General features: G+C 44.4%; 1 protein-coding gene across 18 annotated transcripts in view; it reads right to left on the bottom strand.

The window, feature by feature from the left end:
- Positions 1-8,357: 8,357 nt before the first annotated feature.
- Positions 8,358-22,242, bottom strand: part of RAD51B (RAD51 paralog B) — a 682,929-nt gene continuing 669,044 nt past the window's right edge. For 13 of the 18 annotated variants that reach the window (XM_065592927.1, XM_065592925.1, XM_024109218.3 and 10 more), the window contains one exon: positions 8,358-8,676. In XM_065592927.1, the coding sequence (XP_065448999.1) occupies positions 8,540-8,676 (137 nt within the window). In that variant the 3' untranslated portion in view covers positions 8,358-8,539. The remainder of the gene's footprint in view (positions 8,677-22,242) is intronic. The other 5 variants (XR_010600605.1, XR_010600611.1, XR_010600607.1 and 2 more) reach the window with 5 other exon arrangements.

Below are 22,242 nucleotides of genomic sequence, written 5' to 3'. Positions count from 1 at the left end.
GCCCCTGGCATGACGGGGCAACGGGGGAGGTGGGTCTCAGAGCTCCCCTGTCATGAGACAGAGAATGGGAGACCGTGGAATGGGTGGGGTGGTGGGGAGGGAGAATAGGGGGCACACAGAACCCGTGGGGGGATTATAGGGGGGTCCTGGTATGAGGGCACACAGAGCCCCTGATATGAGGAGGATGGTGGGAATGGAGGGACACACAGAGCCGCTGGCATAGTAAGAGAGGATGAGGGACCCAGTATGGGAGGAGGGGGACTGAGGGGCACACAGAATCCCTAGCAGAGGAGGGGTGGGGGCACACAGAGCCCAGGTATGAGTGAGGAGCAGTGGTGGATTTAGTGTTAGTGGAGCCCTGTGCGCAGCTTCATTTTCAGGACATTTTCTCTTATCTCCCCCCATCCCATTTTTTTTCCTCCTCCTCCTACATTATAAGTAATAGGAAGTAAATGAAAATAAAGTGAGGTACCTTGATTGTTTTTGTACCTTGATTGTTTTTTTTCACAGGCCACTTGAAAATTGCTGAGGGTCTCGGCGGACCACTTAATGATCTTTCCAAATGTTGTTTGTACCGTTAGCTAACTATTGTAAAGTGCTTTTGATAAGAGCACTTTATAAAAAAGAAAAAAAAAGCTTTCCTCGGTCCACCTGAATGGAGTTCTCGGACCACAGTTTGAGAACTTCTGGTCTAGATAAAAGCTTGTATTTGCATTATGCTAACGTGAAAAATGTGTAAAAATAAAAAGTATAGATGACACATGAATGGAATAATAAAAATTAACTTCCTCTGAAGAAACTTATTCAATTTGAAAAAAAAAAAAGTTTATTCAGATAGCTTTTTTTCTACCCTTTTTCTTTACAAAATCGTCAATTAAGTCATCGTAAGTAATATTTTGTAAAGAGGCACTTTCAATTGTCAATATTGCCAAACTTGTCAAATGTTCCTGACTCATCGTATTTTGCAACTAATTTTTAACTCGTTTCAATAAAAAAAAAAAAAGAAGAACTTTCACCAGCAGGATTTGTGACAGGTATTGTTAAAAATATTTTCAGAATGGTTTCTACATTTGGAAAGGTTGCCTGCAAACCGTCACGTTCAGGTCTATACAAATCAACTGGTGATCTCGAAGCACAGAACTCATCATTTTCGATAAAATGAATGAAATGTTTCACTTCATCTTCAAAAAGATTTGTGTCTATGTCCTTTCGGTAGAATTCACTTAATTTCTTACTGTAGTAGCTTTTAGCATTTTTGTCCATACTTCTGTCAAAAAACACTAAAAATAAAACATTTTTCTTTAGAGATTCACCTCAACTCTGCGATTGCACTATTATTGTGTCACAAATAACATTGACGGTCTCAACGATGATTTTTTTCCCTTTTAAATTGATTTCATTGTATCTAGTTTCATCGAAAAATAACTTCCTGCTTTTTTTACGCTTCTCATCAGATATATCAGAGGAACCTATATTTCTGTTAATGTTAGTGCCTCTGCTTTTCCCGAGCTATAGTCATTTCAAACTTTCATGACAAAACTTCTAACTGAGGCTAACAATTGTGCAGCATTCAATAAATTTGTATCAATCTTTTGCAGCGATTTGCTGATGGCATTAATTCTTTGACGTAAATGGTTCCACAAAAGAGTAAAAACAGCAATACCGTACTTTTCAAATTTTTCTGCTAAGGATTTTGCTTCAGTTTTCGCACACGGTTTTTCAGAATTTGATGTGGCTATGTCTAATAAGGTTTTCTTTATATCATCATAGCTCATTTTCAAAGCCAAAACAGCACCTACACAAGCAGACCATCTGATGTCACAAATTCTTTTGACTGTCAAATGTTTTTTAATTGCCTGCTCCAGATGTGATTGTAGCATATTCCACCAATGCATGGAAACTGAAAAAAAGGCATACACATTTTGAATGAAGTCAAAAAAATGTGTAGCTCCCTCACAAGATTCGGCTGCAGCATTGCAGATTAAATTTAAGGAATGGCTGGAACATGGTATGAATAAAACAGGGGCTTGCATTGTTCAATCTTGCCTGTAGACCTGAATATTTTCCTGCCATATTTGCTGCATTATCAAAGCTCTGCACACGACCATTTTTGATGTCCAAATCTAAATTTGCAATGATTTCCAAAACAGTTGTCTCTAGACATTCAGAAGTATGGGATTTTAGCGGGACAAACAAATAAATCGCTCTATAACGTCACCATTGCCGGTCACCTATCTTAAAATTAATGTTAATTGGTCTACATGACTCACATCTGGTGTTAAATCGACTATTATGGAATAGTACTTGGCATCCTTTACTTCATCAGTGAATTGGTTTCTGAGCCGCTCTGCCATTATAGTGATGAATTCATCGTAGGTTTGGTGCATTAAAAAGTTGGTCTTTCCTGAGTCACAATACTGATAATTTTTCAAATGTTCTTTGAGAAAATCGTCAAATTCACTAAGATATTCAAGGCAGGTTAAAAAATTACCTTTTTGATTTGACAATGATGACTCATCATGTCCTCTTAGAGGTAGTCCCAAAGAAGACAGCAGTTTGACCGTGGCAACAACACATCTCAGCGCTTTCCTCCATTCAGAACACTCCTTTTCAAACTGAGCTGATTTGACAATGATGACTCAATGATCATGACCGTTGCAACAACACATCTCAGCACTTTCTTCCAATAAGAACACTCCTTTTCAAACTAAGCTGATAACACAGAATTAATTAGTCCAGATAATTTACACCTTTGAACGAACTTACACATAGCATTAATACGAGCTTTGGCAGTTTCATGGTCAGCAATATGGCTTGCAACATTTCTCCAATTAGAGTGCCCGTCGACGAATGTTTGTTTTCCTTTACTATGGTCAGGGAATAATTTGCAAACATAACAGTAGACTGCCTTAGTTGTTTCCGAAAAAATCAACCAAATTCTCATGTCTGTCATCCCATTTTTATTTATCCTTAGAAAACGGAACTCATGAAGACCTATACATTGCTTTCATCCTGCAACCCATACTCTTTTCTCAAATTTTCCATATTACCTACATTTTTCGGTTTATTTACTAAGAAATATTCTACCATAGCCAATGAAACAGATTTTGGCCATAATGCAATGTCTTCAGGATAGGTTTCTTCCCTTACTTCAACAACATTACCAATATTTGGTAGTTCCATTGTCACTTCAGAGTTGGCTTGTTCAACTTTTGCAGTCATTGTGGTATCCCCACAACTCAGCAAGTGATCAGCTAATTCAAATGTTTCCTTGCCCATACTTTTTGATGCATGTCCACTATTCAATACTTCAAGCTTTTTAAAATAAGATGACAAACTGTCTTTTTGCTTAGCTTCGGCTTCTTGCCTCGCCTTCATTTTTTTGCGTTTTTGACTGCCAGGCTCATAGTGTTACTTCATTATTGCTAAAAAACTGACCTTGAGTTTAGGCAGATTAAAAAATATCTGAAAGAGCAGGGGTGTAGCCACGGGTGGGCCTGGGTGGGCCATGGATCACCCAATTAGGTTTAACGCAGTTAATCCTGCATTTTTATCAGGCTCTCTAAAAACGGGATTTTTAACCAATTACATACTAGTGACAAATCACAAGCATTGTTGCAATGTGCGGGGGAGGGTGCTTTTGTTCAATTGGCTAACTGGTCAAGCAGACAGACTTTTGATTGGCAAATGACAATTTCCCTTAGTTGCTGCTATGTTATTGCCGAGACAGTGGAAAAATGGCAAAGCAAAATTCTTTGCTAGACTATTTTAAAAAAACAAGTTTGGAGCACAGTTCGCAGAATGCAGAAAGCCTGGACTGCTTCACAACTTGCAGTGCTTATTAAATTCAGTCATTTGTCAGATTTGTCCTGCACTTTGGGGCGCCCTGTTGTTGGGGGCCCTGTGCCACAGCATGGTTTGTTTCATGGTAAATCTGCCACTGGTGAGGAGGGGTGGTGGGGGTTGCAGGGAGGGAATTCCTGAAATATAGGGGGAGGGTGGCACACAGCGAGCTTGTGGGAGGTAATGGAGCGGTGTAAGGAGTCCTCGTTGTGTGCAATGCGCTTGGCCTATCAAAGTCACAAAGTGTGCAGCCCCCTAGTTACGGGCCAGCTGAGCAGCCAGGCTCCTGGAATGCATGTGTGAGGTGGATTATTTTACTGTGAAAGGTGCGATGCAATCCATGCCATATCCCTTTTGGGCTATGAGCCTGTCTGCTGCTGTTGGCGTTGGGCAGTAGCTAGGTGGTACAGCAGAGTCAGGCACGCTTCCTTTTGAATCTGTGTTGAAGCAATGCCCAAGCACATTAATAGGGGGCACTATTCTGATGTCATTCAGATGAGATGAAAATCAGAGGCACTCACTAGTTGTGGTTATTACAGAGCCCAGTGCATTACCAGCAAGAGTTGGTTTGTTAATCCCAGCATCCTGGCCAAATTTCAGCTCTGCTATTTATATCCTTCCTATGTAAAATTGTCCCAGTAGCTGCATTTGTATATAGACATCTTCCCTTCTTGTCTTCAACAGCTGTGTAGCGTTGCTAGGCACTGTTAAGTGGCTGCCATGTTCCACCTCAGACCTGGCTACATTTCAGTGATGGACGAAGTGATCGCTGTGAAAAGAATTTTCAAAGCACTTTGGATCCTTTACAGTGGAAGGTGCTATGGAAATGTACAAACAGGCCATTATCTTAACTGGGGCATGACGTCACAAAGAGGAAAAGGACATTAGCAGGTCATAGGCCTGGGGGGCGTAGTGGGACATAGAAGAAACAGGAGGAAGCTGTCCTTGAGTGATCTAATTTTCTCTCACTCTCTTTCCTCGACAAATGCTGGAATGAACTGATACGTGCTGGTTTGGCTCCGGACTGGCCTCAGAAGTTGTTTGTACAGTGTGAGAAGCCTTCAAAAAGTCACTTTAACTCAGTATGTGCCCTTTTGCATATCTGATTACAGAGCAGTTTGGATAGGGGAGGAAAAGAGAAAAGAAATCAGTTCAGGCCTTTTGAACTACAAACCTGTCGTCCCTTTCACGCAATTAATCATGTTGATACTCTTTTTTTGCTCACCTATAGTGGAAATAAATCTGTTCAACTGTCAATTAATTTCTTAGAGAGAACCTGACCCAATTAGTGAAGGAAGTGGCTGGTGGATTTTACTATTGTCCTTAGAGAGGAGAAAGAGAATGGCTGCAGCAGTCTAGTTGCAAGATTCATAGCATGGGATGCAGCAGGAATTGAGTGCATGTGTTTGCAGGGCCATGGAATCACAGGAGTAGGAACAGAAGAGACTTATTGGTTCATCTGGTTAATTTCCTTGCAAAAGCAGGCTTCTCTGGCAATATGGGCTTGGTTGTGACATTTATGCCACAGCTCTGTCTGTGCGGTGGTGGTGCAGAACTGACCAGGCCCAGCAGAAACACTGGCGAGATTGTGCCTCAGATTGCTCTCACTGGTGCACCCTAGGAGCCAGTGCAGATAGGGATAGACTATCTAGCTGACCATGGCTCCCCACCATTCATTTTTGTCATCTTAATCCCAAGGGGGAGCAGTAGGCAGCAGGTCTCTGTGCTTCCCAGGGGATGAACAAGGAGTGCAGGGGCTGTTATGCAGGGTGTGCTGAGGCCATCACATCGCAGAAGGGGAAGCGATGTTAGAGAGACAAGGTGGGTGAAGTAATATCTTTTATTCACACCCCTTGTCTCGCTAAGAGCCTGTGAACAACACAACTACAACATCACTGCATACAATAATGTTCATAAAACACTCTAGCTCCTTAGATATATTAAAAAGCTTAGTGCCCCCCCCCCAAATCATAATGTTCCTATAATACAGGACAAATCAGCTAAACAATTCTTGCATTTCAACATTTAAAAAATATGTACTCCCCTCTTCTACCTCCCCCCCAAAACAACAAAGCATTTTAAGCCTAAACAGACCCTGGCTGTTTCTTGGCGACCTGAATGCTTCTCGATGGAATTTTCCCTGCCCTTCAGCCTTTTGTAGTTCTGAAAGGTCCTGGACTCAGGCATGTGACTGTAAGAGCCAGAGCCAGCGTTAGACATAAGCAGACTAAGCAATTGCTTAGGACCCTGAGCAGCTCAAGGGGGGGCCCCATTCGCTTTTTATTATGTGTTGTGTGTGGGGGGGGTGGGGAATATTCCTGCTTAGGGCCCCCCATGGGCTAACACCGCCTCCGGTAAGAGCAGAAAACACTTCTGCGTCTGAATGCGCTACCAAACATTTATAAGCTACTCAGGTGAAATGGGTACATACTAGCCCAGCGGGACCTTATTAAAAAGCGGCCGTGGCAGACAACATTGTCAAGCTGAAAATCTCTCCTTTGGTTTAAAAATAAAAAAAGCCTCCTCAAAGTACCAAACAGTAACACAACAGCCAGGGAGTTTCTCTTCCCCAAGAAGCATTTTGGAAATTTTATGAAGTGGCCTATTGAAATGGAATAACTCGCTTGGCAACTGTAGCAACGGCTACTTCCAGAGAGAGGAGTGTGTGAGAGAGTGTGTGTGTGTATGCAGAGCACTCATTTCCAGGTTGCTCTCCCAACTTACTCAGTAAGAAGGAAGATTATTTTCTGTGCCCCATCCCATGCTTAGCCTCTGCTGCGACTGCCAACATGAGTGTCAATAAGTGACACATGTCATGGCGTTTTTGAGATGCGAGCAATTGTCCACTAGGAACTGGGTTGAGGCTATTGGCAGTGGAGGATTACCGCACAGGCCTATGGGGCCGGGCCTAGGGGTCCCCACTGCGGCCCTGGGGATGGAGGAGCTCTCGCTGTCCGCCGCAGCCAGAGCTTCTCTGGCCTCGGGGCTGCAGCGGGGGGTGGCGGAAAGAAGCGAGTGGGGGACAGGGCTGTGGAGGAAGAGGTGGAATGGGAGTAGGGTTCATGGGGTGGAGTGGGGCAGGGCTGTGGGTAGAATGGGGCAGGGCCACGGGGAAGGGGCAGAATAGGGTAGGGCCATGGGCGGGGGTGCAGGCGGAAGGGATGGAGCAGCAGGAGGAAGGGGTAGGGGAAGGCCACAGTTCCGGCATCAGACCCCCACCCCCCGTCACTTGCTCTGGCCCAGGGCCCCAGGAGACCTTAATCCGCCTCTGCTATTGGCTCATTTCACAAAGAGCACCCAACAGCCATCAAATGATAATGACTTTCACTCACTATCAACGTTGGCTGGAGTGGAATGGCCCTAAAGGGAAAACCTCTCTTCATCCATGTAGCATTTTTCTGGATTCCTCATTTTGCATTTCATCACTTGGTTTCCTCTTTTTGATCAATGCATGGTATGTTCAATGTCATGCCAGAGGGAGAAAGCAGAGCACTCTGAAAAATGGTGGCCCCCATCCAATACCAGACAATATCACATCTGTTTTTTGTCCCAGTAGGGGACAAACCACCCCAAAAGTGGGCTGTCTGGGTGAAAATCAGATGAGTGACCTCCCTAGTTGTGGAGAGATAGGCACGGTTTGTGCTTGCAGAGAATTAGGAGCCAGGAACTTGTAATCCCAGCTCAGACCATGTCTACGGTGCAGCACCACAGTTACAATGCTGCACCTGTGCCGCTGTAGTGAAAACACTTCCTACATTGACAGAAGGGCTTTCACCATTGCTGTAATAAATCCATCTCTCCAAAAGGAGGTAGCTAGGTCAATGGAAGAATTCTTCCATCAACCAACTGCTCTGTCTACAGTGCGGGTTAGATTGCTCTAACCATGTCGCACAGACTCCAAAAGTTTTTACTTCCCTGAGTGCTGTAGCTAGGTCGACCTAAATTTTAGGTGTAGACCAGGTGTGATCTTGAACAGGTCAAGTTTTCTGATTCTGTTTTTCCACCTGTAAAATGGGTAACAATTACTTTCCTTCCTTGCAGTGGTGTTGTGAGGATTAGTGAATGTTTTGAAGATGGAAAAAGCTGAAGAGTGGACATACACACTAATCTTCTAGAATTCAGCCACGAGAAGGATGAGACTGCAATCATTGCTACATTTTCTCCCTCAACCCTGAATTGCCATAAGCCTACGATTAGATTTCACTGTGATACACAACAGGCTAAGATTATTCTAAAGTACATCATAGACACAAGAACCACTGAACTGCTGTACTTTAGTCAAGCCAACTGGTGGGTTCAACATTTCCCTGGAGATTTTGAACTGACATTTTAGGACTAACTGAATTCTCCTCTCACTCTTGGAAGTGGGTCTTCCAGGTCAGGAAGCCCATTGGCAAGGCCGTAGTAAGATGGGGATGCAAGTGCTGCCACAGCCTGAGCTGTACCTATTTTAGAGCACCAATCTGGCATCTTTCTTCAGCATGTCACCGACATTAACCAGAACTAACACAGAATTTTTATATCACTAAATATAATATGGCTACTCATGTACAAAGAACAAGAACCACATTCAAAGTCCCCCTGTTCAGAGGTAAAAGAAGAAGCAATTCCACAAACTGCTTCATAGAAATTTAAAGAAATCACATTTGGCAAAATATCTGTGTCATGCTTCCCTCCAGCTGAGACACGTTCTTCTTCATATGGGTTGTGCTAGCTTGAGGGTCTCAGCAGTGGAACTGGGGAAGCCATCTTTCAAGATATTGGTCCTCACTCTTATGGCCTGCAGTACAGGACTGGAGCCTTCCCAGCTGGCATCTGGATGGTCCTTTCCATCTGAAACACACAACGAAGAAGGCCAATGAATCACTGTATGCACTTGGATCATGACCAAATGGTAGCATTTCACCTAGTGCAGAGACAAGACATATTGTGTGCTTCAGCCAATCAGAAATCTGGTTTACCCATGAAAGCAAAGCACATTAGACTTTTCAGTATAAGCCAGTTTCTGACTGGCTGAAGCTTAATTTACTTATTTGATTTTTAACTTTTAATCAGTGAATAATGATCATGTCTCCAGCAGCCTGATTGGCTGTCCTGGGGCCTTGCAGTCACCGGATTGTTTGGCTTGGAACAGCACATGCAAAAGTACTGTAGGTCTGGCTGCTTTTTCTAGTTTGTCTGATTGGCTTTTTCAGAGTTTATGATGCTCCTCACAGAGGCAAACTCCCACACTGGGCATCAAGGTGACGGGATCAAACTGCCCCTATAAACCAAATCTTAGCCTGATCCAATCCCTTCAATCATTCTTCATTAGATCACACTAAAGACCAGCTCCTAAGCTTGTGTAAACTGGCATATCTTCATTGAAGTCAATGAAGCTATGCCAATTTGCAGGTGCTGAGGAACTGGCCCTATGTGTATCAGTTAAGATCCACATTTAGGCTGTCCTTGCAGAGACCTTCTGCTGATAGGGATGTAACCCACTCCACTCATCTACCCAATTTCCATATTACAGGTTATAGTCTAAAGGTAAAAGTGCTTTTAAAAAAATGTACAAGGGTTAGATGGGACCTCCAGGGTTCACAAATTATTTTCCAACTTTTAATCAAACTGCTGTGAATACAGATCAAGTATTGTTGCTCACCAATACTTTCAGTGTTTCATCCCCCTTGAAACAGGAACAGTGGGCACGTTAATAAATGGATTGATGGACTTGTCTAAATGTAATTTCAATAAGTATCTCTATATCATCTACTGAAATGCAATGAAATATCTAACTTCTCGCAGAACATACTCCCCACAGAATCACTATCCCTAATGCCTCCTCACCCACCTGGAGTCAGCTAGGGGGATTCCTCCCACTCCCTCTCTCTCTCCAGTGATAAAGTATATCAGTGTCCCAGAATCCTTTGTCCAGATCATGCCAATAGCCAGAACATCTTATGGCTTGTCTATCAGATCAATCTATATACGTGCTGGTCACCATAGCATCTAGGCACTAAATACATCAGTGAGCAAAATGGACTCTGCTTTTGTCATCCTAGGATATCCCTCTGCACTGGTATCCAGATCCAAAGTTTTACATTAGACTTTACTTTGAAGACTAATGATAAAATTTAAACAGTGGAGGTGAATTTATATAGGCAATGAAGGCTGTCTGCTTTCCATCCTATGCCCCCTTCAAAATCCACGGGGCTGAGAGCTATCTACGACTGCCTTCCCAGCAAGACAGTGCTGATTCATAGCCTATCTGAACGGTCTCTGTCAAACAGTATGGGGTACTCTTTCCTCTCTGGAAAACACTCTGCCCTTATTCACAGAGTGGTTGAATCTCTGCAGAGTTCACCTCCTTTCTCCCCTAGGGAGCTACAGTTTGCTGCTTCTGCTCTTAATTGGGGTCTTGGAAAACTAGATTTCCACACAGGAATCTTTGTGGCCAATTAGGACTTTGCCTCATGTACTTGGCTAAAACTTCCACTCCCCTCAGTGTTCTGCCTGGCTGCTGCCCCACACCTCGGACTCAATTCCATTTCAGCGGTGCTAGACATATATAGTGTGTGAAGTGCTTGAAGAGTAAACATGCTATATAAATGTAGAGATGTTATATTATTATAATTAACTACAGCATGTAGCAGATGCACTGTTGTCTGTTGGGAAGAGATAACCATAATGAGAGTACTCTTTAAGATCATCTTGATCTATGCTGTAGGCAGATGTAGAGGTGAGATAATGAACTGAAAGAGCACCCAGCAATTATCAGAACCAAAATATCCCAGGTAATAATGAATCACCAGTCAGAGCACGTCCTCCTGTTTGACAGAGGAATTAGACTGAAAAGACCTGTTTGCTGCCAGTAATTGCACTGCAAGTTGCCATAGTCCTAGGCAAATATGTACTTCTGATCATTTAGACAAACTCCATTGTAGGATAGAAAAGTACAGTTCCCTCAAGGACCCTGCAGAACAGTCAACACCTGCATGGGCCAATCACTATTGTTCGCTATCAAAGCTTTGAAGAAAGTCAATAAAGCTGAGTGAAAGGAGGTAGGTAAAAGGCAAGTTGATGGACTGAAAGGGGCCACGATAATACCAGCATTAGCAGAAGTGTTCAGAAGGGACAATGTGCCAGGTAGGAAAGAAGTCCTTTCTTATGGTTTATATGGAGTTTTGAAGTGAAGAGACTCTCCACCTCTCTCTCTCCCGTCTAATGCTGTCTTTCTCCTCTCTCAGTCTGCCTGATGCTGTGTGATACCCATACTAAGACTCAGTCTACACTAGAAAAGGTTTGCTGGTATAACTATCCACAGCAAACCCTTCTAGTGTAGATGCAGTTTACACCAGCAAATAAGTGCTTTTGCCAGTAGATCGGTATAAGCTCTACCACAAAAGCACTTTTTTGTCAGTATAACTGAGTAGTCTACACTAGGGCTGTTGCCAGTATAGAAATGTCATTAAAAAATTACACCTCTGACCAACGTCACTATACCGGCAAAATATTTTAGTGGCGACCCAGCCTAAGACACTTGTAATGAGTCCTCTGCAAATGCGCAGAGTCCTTTGCACGGCTTCATGGGATGTGCCTCAGGAATCAGTGCAGTGGTTTATGGACCATTTCTAGCTTTAGAAAGGACTGGTTGCAAATGACTCAGCAAATTTAGAGAGAGAAGATGGGTGATGTAATATATTGTATTGGACCAACTTCTGCTGGTGAAAGAGACAAGCTCTTCTTCAGGTCTGGTAAAAGTACTCAGCCCTGGTCTACACTAGAGAGTTATGTTGATGCAAGGCAGCTTACATCAATCTAATTCTGTAAGCATCTACACTCAAATGTTGCTCCTGCTGATGTAACTCGCCTGCTACACCGACTTAACTCCACCTCTGCGAGAGGTGTAGCACTTAGGTAGGTCAATGTACTTAAGTCGATTAACTTACATTGACTGTTACTGGCTTTCAGAAGCCATCCCACATGCCCCATGCTGACAATTAAATCGGTGCACGTGCTCCTAATGAGGACACAAGGAGCGTAATGTGGACACGTAAAAGCGATTTAATTACTGTGGCGGCTGTACATTGTCATAACTTAGGCCGACATAATTTTGTAGTGTAGACAGACCCTCAGTGTCACAGCTAAATACAATATGGAACGGATTATTTAGCATAAGTGGTTAACACGTATTGTAAGAGACCATACAAGGTAAAGTGGCCAGTTCACCCATATGCAGACATAGTACCAAAAGGGGAGGGGGGATAGTGGGTTAAAGATTGTTGTAATAAGACATAAATCCAGTATCTGTATTAAATCCATGATTTTTAGAGTCCAGTAAAGTTATGAATTTAAGCTCCCAGGCTCAGTCTTTTGAAGGTGTTGTGCAGGGTTCCTTTGAGGATGAGGACCTAGAGATCAGACATGGAGTGACCACTTTTTGAAAAGTATTTGCCCATGGATAATATGATGTTACTGACTTTTATCATTTTTCTGTGTGAGTTCATATGAGAGTGTAGTGATTTCCTGGTTTCACCCACCTAGTTGTTATTGAGGGCATTTGATGCACTGGATGAGGCTCACCACATGTGATAGGCATGTGTACAACCCCTGGATCTTGAAATGTGTTTTGCATCTGTTGTTCTGGCAGGGTCTGGTGCCGCTTTGAGTTGGCGTGTCCTGGTCTGTGGGGAGCTTGCTTCTGCTGATGAGCTTGGCAAAGTTGGGTTGTTTGAAGGCCAGAAATTTAGCTGTGACGTACTGAGTACATTTTCCAGACCTGAAGAAGAGCTCTGTGCAAGTGCAAAAGCTGGTCTCTCTCACAAACAGACGTTGGTCCAATGAAAGATATTACCTCACCCACCTTTTCTCTCTAAAACCCTGGGACCAACATGGCTCCAACAACACTGAAATTTACTGCAACAGCAGGCTGTGGAAGGGAACAGAAGTCTTACAGGATTGTGGCCTCCCTCTCCCTTTCCCCAAAGACAGTTGCTAACAACTCCTTAACAACTGCTACTCTAAGCCATTCTACTTCATGTTCTTGGCCCATTTACAAGTTACAGCATTGAAACCCAATAAAATAAGATTTTTGCTGGAAAAAGTTAATTTTTCCATTGATAAACTTCCCTAGTAACTGGTAACACACTGAATGTCTGTGTCTGCAAGAAAGGGGCTAGAGAAGTACTATTTTTCTTAATGAACTTGTACCAACATTCCTCAGCAATGCCATTAAAGAAAACATTAATAACTTGTAATTTTACACAAATCAACTTCATCTTGGTCCTGGGTATTATATCTCAACTAGGATAGTCCAGTAAAGGATGGTTTTTCTGTCTCCATCTCTCTGGTGGTTTGCTACAAAGGGCCCAAAAAATTAGAAGAGTTTTGGAACCATGTTTAACAACACTCGCTACTTTTAGAGGGACGTACTTCGGAATGTCACGTATAATTCATTTCAAATGTTGCATAAAAATTCTGCCTTAGCCCCAGACTTAACCTACCATTTTGAAGCTGCTATGACTTCTTTGTGACTTCCATAAGCATCCACTCTCTGCCAAACTGGTTTTCTAATGGAAACTCAGTTGCAACTTTAACTGTGGAGTGAGTACTACTATTCCATAATCACACGTTTTCAAAGTGTGGCATACTTTTAGAAGCAACGCTGGCTTTCACAGCAATTGATAGTAGAGATAGGGAGCTGTTATTTCTATGGGAATATAATTATCAAAGTGTATATTCTGGTGTGGGAGAGACTGATGCTATGTGTAATTGTTCGGAGTTCCATATAGCTGTGACCTGGAAAAGGTAGAATCTGTTTCAGGGATTTTTACTTTGTCTCCATGGTTCAGCTGGTTTAACCGGACTGAATGATTACAAGACAAGGGTATGACTACATAACCCCCCCTTGGAGCTACAGGCAATTGCAGGGTTATCTGTTGTGTATGCAAAGCAACTTTAGTTTAAGATTGTCTGGGTGAGGTCTTCGGGAATTTCCCTACTTTATGTAATCTATTGCTGCTTCTCAGCTTCCTCTATTAGCATGGCTAGGAGGCAAAAGAGCAAGCACAGCCCTGCTGGTATTTCTCAAATTCTCAGAAAGCAATGATGATGATTGCTCAGCGACCTACAACAATCTTGCAGCTTTCAGAACATCATCCCATTCCAGTTGGATAATACCTGGAAATGAGGAGGGTTTGGCAGCTGGAGGAGTGGGACCGAGGATGGGACGTGCTGGGATACTGCAGAAGAGCTTGGCAGCCAGGAAAATATGTACATGCCAGCCCCCAAATACAACTTTGCCAAAGCATTTCAACCCTGACCTGCACACCACCTGTTCTTAGCATTCCAGATCCCCACACAGTTCTGTCACTACACCTCAAGCATGACCTGCAGTGTCTTTCTGGTTCCAGCCCTGGGACTTCTTCTGAACAAATTTAAAATTTTTATTAAAGTTAATGTTTAAAATGAAATATTCATGAGTTAAGAGGCAAGGTACTGTACATCTGGGGTCAGGTTTGGGTTAGGGGGGGTTACAGGTATCGTTTGCAAGGATGAGAAGATACATACATATCGCAAAACCTGCATAGATCCAGATTGGGGTGCAAGGGTTTTTAAAGTGTCAGTGGATAGGTGGGCTCAGGTACGCCACCCATGGAATGAATAAGGAGTCCAAGTCAGTATCGGTGTAGCGGGTAAGTACATGGGTGGGGTGCGTCCCTTGGTCCGTCAGGGAAGGAAGTGGGTTATTTCCCTGGTCGGTGGTCTCGGTTACTCAATGTGGTATTGATGGTGTCCTGTGATGTGTTCCGTATAAATGTCTCTGGACCACCTGATGGTGTCGGACACCATGAGCTGTCTCATGAGCTGAAGTGACAATGGACATTCACAAATGCAGGCTTGGATGAAAACAAAGCCACTTTCATTTGTAATCTAAACTAGATGAAATCCTGCAATCAGTGTCTATTAAACTGGTAGACTGGACAACATTAAGATTTAGTGTTAAAGTCCCCAATGGAACATAAGTAATTCCAACAGCCACACAGATTGTAAGAAACAAGGCACCATTACTGAAAATTGCATTTAAATGTAAATGAAGCAAGCAAGGGAAGCATCATGCCACTGATTGGGAGGGAAGTCTCTGCACTGCATGGGTAAGACTACTGCTGATATAGTGAGTTCAGTTCTGGACAACTCACTACCAAGAAGATGCAGGCAAACTGGAGGAAATTCAGAAAATGATCAGGAGGCTGGAAGAACTGACTCAGTCTGTTTAAAACTCTTTTTTTTTTTTTTGCCTTTATTCATGCCTGTTTAATGCCAATGCATAACAAGCACGTGGCAGACAGGATATCTTTATTAAATAGCCAACACACTGCACTTTCAGCGAAGATATGAAAGGTCTGAATAAACTTCAGTGAGGGCTCCCTACAGGTTCTCCAAAAAAAGCCAAGGGAAATTAACCCTGACAAGGAAGGCAGTATAGCCCAGTGGATAGGGCATTGGCCTGGGACTGAGAAGCTCTGTGTTCAATTTCTGGCTGTCCTACTGGCCTGCTGGGTGACATTAGGCCAGTCATGTCACCGCTCTGTGCCTCAGTTTCCCCATCTATAAAATGGGGATGATGATACTGCCCTCCTTTGATAAGTGCTTTGAGCTCTACTGATGAGAACCACTATGCATTATTATTCCTAGTATTTCTAAGGTAAAAAACAAAGAAAGACCAAAAGCAACCTCCCAGGCCTTCTTCAATTGTTAAAAAAAAATTGTTCAAAAGAAAGGGCACACAGATAATTACAAAAATAAAATTAAATCCTTGGTGGGTCACCTTCAAGTAGGAGTAGCAGGGGGGTTAAATTAAGAAAAGGCTGGCTCTCAGGAAAACCTCCTGATGGTGAAATGAGGACTGTTGAATAGTCTCCCAGTTGAGACGCTTGTTGTTTGAAACATTTAAAACTAAACTGTTCAAAGCACTAGCAATTACAGTGTAAGGAACAATCTTGAGCTAGCCCTGGGAAGGAGGAGGGCACTGGATGGCCTAGTAGATTTTATTCATCTTTAATTTCTATGATTCTAAGGGAGCTCTTGGTCTTTTGGCTAAGAGTAGCTCTACTCTCTGTTCTAATCAACTGGATACCTGTAATGCCTCTACCAGGGAGGCGATATTGTGATCTTACAGGCGGATGGAGCTAGGCCAGGTCTACACTATAGACCTATATTGGTATAACTATGTCACTCAGGGGTGTGAAAAATCCACACCCCTGAGTGACATAGTCATACCTACTCCCCTCTCCCCCCCCCCCCCCCCCCGCCCATGTAGATGGAACTAAGCTGATGGGAGAACTTCTCCTGTCAACCTAGCTACCACCTCTTGGGGTACGTGAAGACAAGCCCTGAATGATTTCTAAGTCTTTTCCATCCCTAATTTCTATAATCTAAAGCTCGTGGTTTGCCTAGAAACATACCATGATTTTACTGGGACCCTAATGAAAGATCATGATGTAAACAGCGTCATAAAACAGAGAGCTGATAATGAAACTTTATATGCTTTAGGTCAGATTTGCCAAGTTGGGAACTGGGAGTAGTTTGGGGGAATCTTAGGCCTTGTCTCTACTAGACTAATCTGCAAACATTTTGCACTGTTGCTAACACTAGTTCAGCTCCACTGATGATAGCAGTGGTGGGAGTCCTAGTGTAGACAATGCTCCTGAGGCCACCCTATCCTTTGAACCTGCACTGAAATCCAAACTTTGGGTCTTGCCATTATTTATTGCCAGTGTTTTGGGTCACTGTGTGGGGGCAGAAGGAGGGGAATAGCAACATAAAAAAGCACTTTAGGATTAGACCTTTTTTCTTCATCTCTTCTTTGTCTCTAGTGTTTGTTGATGTCTAAAAATGATTATGAGCTGATTAGGATGGTGCTTGTGTGCTACAGCTCTGTCTTAGGCCTTGTCTACATTACCACTTATAGTGCTGAAACTTTCTTCGCTCAGAGGTGTGAAAAAACACCCCCCCATCCCCCGAGTGATGCAAGTTTCAGTGCTGCAAAGTGGCAGTGTAGATATGTAGTGCTCCAGTGCTAGGAGCTGCGCTCCCAGTGCTGGCAGCGATTCCCCTCGTGGGGGTGGTTTTATTACAGTGCTGGAAGAGCTCTCTCTCAGTGCTGGAGCCGTGACTACAAAGCCACGTTAAAGTGCTGCCGCGGCAGCGCTTTAACATCAGCTCTGTAGACATACCCTTATTCGCTTCTCTTTCTGCATCTATACAGGACTTCAAACCACCTCTGAAAGGCTCCCAGCCCTCATTACTTTAATTTGCATGGTTAGCAGCAATAAGGAAGAAAAGGCCCAAACATGTCAAGTATTGGGTCTGTGCCACCAATTCCAAGTTGTGGGGTGGGGAGGGTAAAGGGAAGAGAGAGAGAGAGAGAGAGACCCTTGGGGCAGGATGAGCTCTTAGTGTTCATGTTTTATCTTATCTTTTACATACTCAGAAAAGAATGTAAGGGCTTGGCAAGGCTTACAGTTACAGTGGAGTACAAGGGAACACACTTTACCCTGTACCTGCTAAAATAAGGATTAATGTTCTCTGGACACTGAACCTCTCCTCCACCCTACACAGAAATGCCCTTACGAATGAATCGCCAATAGAGAAATGAACATGTTACCAAGAATCATGTAAGTTACGACAGAAAATACCTATAAGATCGCAACTAGTCTCTTTCCCGCACCAGGGGCCCGTGCAGTATCATTCCTTACAGTATATTTTCCTGGGCTTTGCTCATCTTAGATTTAAAGAAAAGAGAATTCTACAGTACAATTGACCTCATCATCCATTACATTTTCTCACTATTTTGCCTACATTTTCTCTTAATTAGATCTAATTATTTCTAGTAAGAAGAAATTTCTAGGGACCCAAATTTGATATGCAACAGGAAACTAAAGTGGCAAAAGAACACACCTGGTAAATGAAGACAGGCAATGAACCAAAATGTCTTGAAGCAGCTGAGCTCTTGGATTCACAGACTGCTTAGAGGGCAAGGGCCTGCTGTAGGAAGAATTGTATGGTGCAATAAGATTATGAATTTAACAGGACTGTACCCTGTAAAAAGTGGGGGAAAGTAGAGATTTGCTGGCTTAAGCAAATCATGGCATGAGTGGGTGTGACTCATTCTGGGCTAGTGCTGTTGATGACAGGTACCCTAACAGTAAGAGTAACCAAAGTAACTATTTTATATATGTGATCCAGTCCAAAAGCACTGATGTGTAGAAATCAACCGTTTGCCTTCCTGATTAAAGAGATGCATCAGAAGCTCTTCAGAGATGAGTTGATGGGCACTTCAGAAAACCCTGACGTAACTGTAGTTATGTTATTCCTGCAGCTAATAGCTGTTTGGGATGTCCCGTTTGCATCTATAACACCTAATAGTGAAAATCCATGTTACAATCACAACAAGGCTCCATCTATACTAGGAAAATTTTTAAAAATACACACTGGTATAACTACATTGATGCAGTTAAATAAATGCTCTAATAAATTTGTTAGTCTCTAAGGTGCCACAAGTACTCCTGTTCTTTTTGCGGCAGACTAACACGGCTGCTACTCTGAAACCTTACATGAGTATGAATCCCTAATGTAGATGTGCTGCCCTCATACAAAACCAGGTTTAGGCAGGTATGACTTGCTCGGCTAAGTTAGCAGAGCAAACCACAATGGTAAGTGCCATGCTTTACACTGGCACAGTGTGTCTACATTAGGGATTTGTAGATGGGACCTAAATCTGCAGCATTCTTAGAAGGTGATTGCAATTCTCTCTCTATATACACATCAGTATAACACTGGCATACAGCACATACCTTCGGGATACTGTCAGGTCAAAGCTGGTCCCAGATTCTTTTTAAAACAACCCTAATTCCAACTGAAAAGTTTCCATTACTTTTTTTTTTTTAAAACAGACTGGCAGTGGGAACAGGTTGGTTTTGTTTGCTTTTTCACAAATAAACATTCCCCTAAAGGGTTCACCACAACCCAAACCTTCCAGCTCTGTGCTAGAGCTTGAGAGTCAGAGAGTAAAAATGAATAATCTATTTCACTGACCAAGCAGACTGAAATGCAAAAATGGGGGGGGGGGGGGGGGAGAGAAAAACAGCACAAAGGGTGAAGAGAAAAAGGGATTTTGAAAAGCTCAGTACAGTGTAATCATAACGGAGTTACTGGTAACACGGACAAGAAAAACTGATTTTGAGCCTGTATTCCTTTAAAATTAATTTTCATGAGAAATATTGTCTTAGGAACCATCTACACTTCAACACTGTAAACAGACTTATTGCATGGATAATTTTCTTCTGTGCTCCTTGCCTCTTACCTTACAGGCAAGAGAAGCAGGAGGGGGTGGGAAATTGGAAGAAATCCCCCTCACTGCTTTCAAAGTTAGAAAATATTTTGGAATTGGGGAAAATCATGCAGACAAATCCCTCATTCTTGGGACAGGACAGTTTTAAAGCTATTTAGACAGCAACAGGGTGACTCTGTTCAAAACATCTCAATAGCTTCTTTTCTAAAGAAAGGGGAATTTGCCTCCAGTGTACTGCTCATCTCTTGGGTCAAGTCCATAGAAACAAACAGAAAGCACCACAAGAAAAACAGAGACAGAGACAGAAAGTGACAGAAGCTAAGGGGCAAATTCTTCCCTAATGTAACTCTATCAACTTCAGTGGAATTACATTAAGGATGAATTTCACCCTGAGTAGCAATTACATGCAGATGTGTGTGAGTACACACACACACTTGCTGGATCTCCCTGGAAGACTCACATACAGATAATACTAGAGTGAAAAAATTCTGAGTGAAGGCCTGTCTGAAAAGGGTTGTATATATAGACTGATCCAGTGACACATTAGCCTAGCAACTGCACCACAGGGTTTCTGAAAACAGTAAACAGGAAATGGTTAAGTAAGAGCAGGTGGAGCATGCTGACTGCAAGAGCAAAGCAGGAAATGGCTGAGTGTCTGAATGGATGCAAAAGAATGCTCTCCCTCTCAGCCCTGGGGCAGTTGCAATCCACCCACTCCTCTTCCATCCAGGACCCTTATCTCCCGGAGCCCCGAAGTCATAAAGTTTTGAAGCCTGCAAACACCTTTTGCCTGAGTAATCTGGCCTCCTCAGAATTTCAGAACCAGCCACTGGGAGTATTGCAAGGAGCTACCTGGAAGGGGAAAGAAAAGAGAGATCCACCTACTGCACAAGTGATAAGTCAGAAACGCCCAGTGAGTGTCAGAGACTGCAGATGTGAGGAGCTAGAATGGCATCTCTGGCTAGGGCCTCAGGTGCTGTGGTCCCAAATGTATTTAACATAATAATGAATTAGAACCATTTCTGTAGCCCCTTTCATTCCACAGCACTTACTTTAGCAGTCAGGCTCACTCACTACTGAAATGCAGTTTCCTCTGGGGTAGAACACAGCAGCTGTTCAATAACTCACAGCAACATCACACAACAGTTGGGAAAGGAAATGAAGAAGTATATAAGAATTCTTTCAACCCCTTCCATTCCCTCCTCTTACTCACAGCGTCCTTTGTGCTAATTCCAGCCAAGCAAGTTGCTGGCATCTGTTGTCAGGTGAAAGGAGCTGTGTGTCTGTAAAGCCATGTCTACGCTAAGGGTGCTATAGTGGTATAGCTGTGGTGCTGTAACTATGCCACTGTAACCCTACAGCAGAGATGCAGACCAGTGTGACTGAAGGGGTTTTTCCATTGCTGTAGGAACAACACCTCTGGAGAGTGGCTAGGTTGCTTGAAGTATTCTTCCATCCATCTAGCTGTGTCTACGCTCAGGGCTAGGTCAGCATAACTGCAGCACTCAGGGGAAATAGACCAGGCTTAGAATTCAGTGTGAGTCTTGTCTCAGGAGCTTGAAGGGGATCCAATAGTCAACACAATATAGGGTTACCATATTTTGTGCCTCCAAATGGAGGACACTCCCCGGCCCCGCCCACACCCCCTCCCCAACCCCGCCCCCTCCCCAAAGTCTCCGCCCCCTCCCCTGCTTCCCGCGAATATTTGATTCGCGGGAAGCCTGAAGCAGGTAAGGGGAGTGTGGGGGGAGGAGGCGCGGCCCAGGCTGGCCCCCCGGCGTTTCCAGCCTGGGTCGGCTCGGGCCCTGGGGTGCCGGCCCCAGCCGACCACCCCCGGCCCGCCCAGCACACCCCCCGGCTCCCGGCCCCGCGGGCCCGGCTCCTCGGCTCCCCGCCCCGCGGGCCCGGCTCCCCGGCTCCCTGGCTCCCCGCGGGCCCGGCTCCCCGCCGGCCCGGCTGACCGGCTCCCCGCCGGCCCGGCTGACCGGCTCCCCGCCGGCCCGGCTCCCCGCCGGCCCGGCTGACCGGCTCCCCGCGGGCCCGGCTCCCCGCCGGCCCGGCTGACCGGCTCCCCGCGGGCCCGGCTCCCCGCCGGCCTGGCTCCCCGCGGGCCCGGCTCCCCGTGGGCCCGGCTGACCGGCTCTCCGCGGGCCCGGCTCCCAGCCCGGCACCGCGCCCCCGGCTCCCCGTCCGGCCCCGCGCCCGGCCCGGCACTGTGACCCTGGCCTGGCACTGCGCCCCTGGTTCCCGGCCCCGCACCATGCCCCCGGCCCCGCACCGCCGGCCCCGGCCGAGCACCACCGAGCCCTCCCGATTTTCCCGGACATGCCCGGCTTTTGGGGATTTCCCCCCGGACAGGGATTTGAGCCCCCAAAAGCCAGACATGTCCGGGAAAATCCGGACGTATGGTAACCCTAACACAATATCTCCTGGAGCTCTCAGGCACAAGGGGGATAGCATGCCTGCTGCTGCACTTCTCCAGGGACTGCAGTACACATTTCCCTCCAATGCCAGCCAGGTCTGTCGGCTGATGTAGAGGGGCGACATGTCTTGACAGTAACAATTCTGACCTCGTCTCAGCTAGGATTAAAAGGTCCAATGTTAGCACATGTTAGCAAAACACATTCTAACAGATTCTAAAAGTCAAGTGTATACAAAGGACCCTTGCCTTTAACATATGCTAAACTGGTCAAAATAAAACCTAGGGGGAGTCTAGGCTTTAACTTCACCAATTTAGGCCTTGTCCCTTAAAATGTTTGCTGGTATACCAGCAAACCCTTCTAGTATAAATGCAGTTTATTCCAGCAAAAACGTCCTTTTGCTAGTACAGCTTATACCAGATTCCCAAATGAAATAACAGTTCCTAGCAAAAGCCCTTTTTTGCTGGTATAACTGCATTGACACTAGGCCATTTGCCGGTACAGAAATGTCACAAAAATATCAAACCCTCTAATCCAGTGACTCTCAACCTTTCCAGACGACTGTACCCCTTTCAAGAGTCTGATTTGTCTTGTGTACCCCCAAGTTTCACCTCACTTAAAAACTTACAAAATCAGACATAAAAA

The sequence above is a fragment of the Chrysemys picta genome, chromosome 4 (genome assembly GCF_011386835.1).
Source record: "Chrysemys picta bellii isolate R12L10 chromosome 4, ASM1138683v2, whole genome shotgun sequence".
In the NCBI taxonomy this organism is placed as follows: domain Eukaryota; kingdom Metazoa; phylum Chordata; order Testudines; family Emydidae; genus Chrysemys; species Chrysemys picta.
The sequence above is the reverse complement of the archived record's forward strand: the minus strand, read 5'-3'. Positions and strand labels throughout refer to the sequence as shown.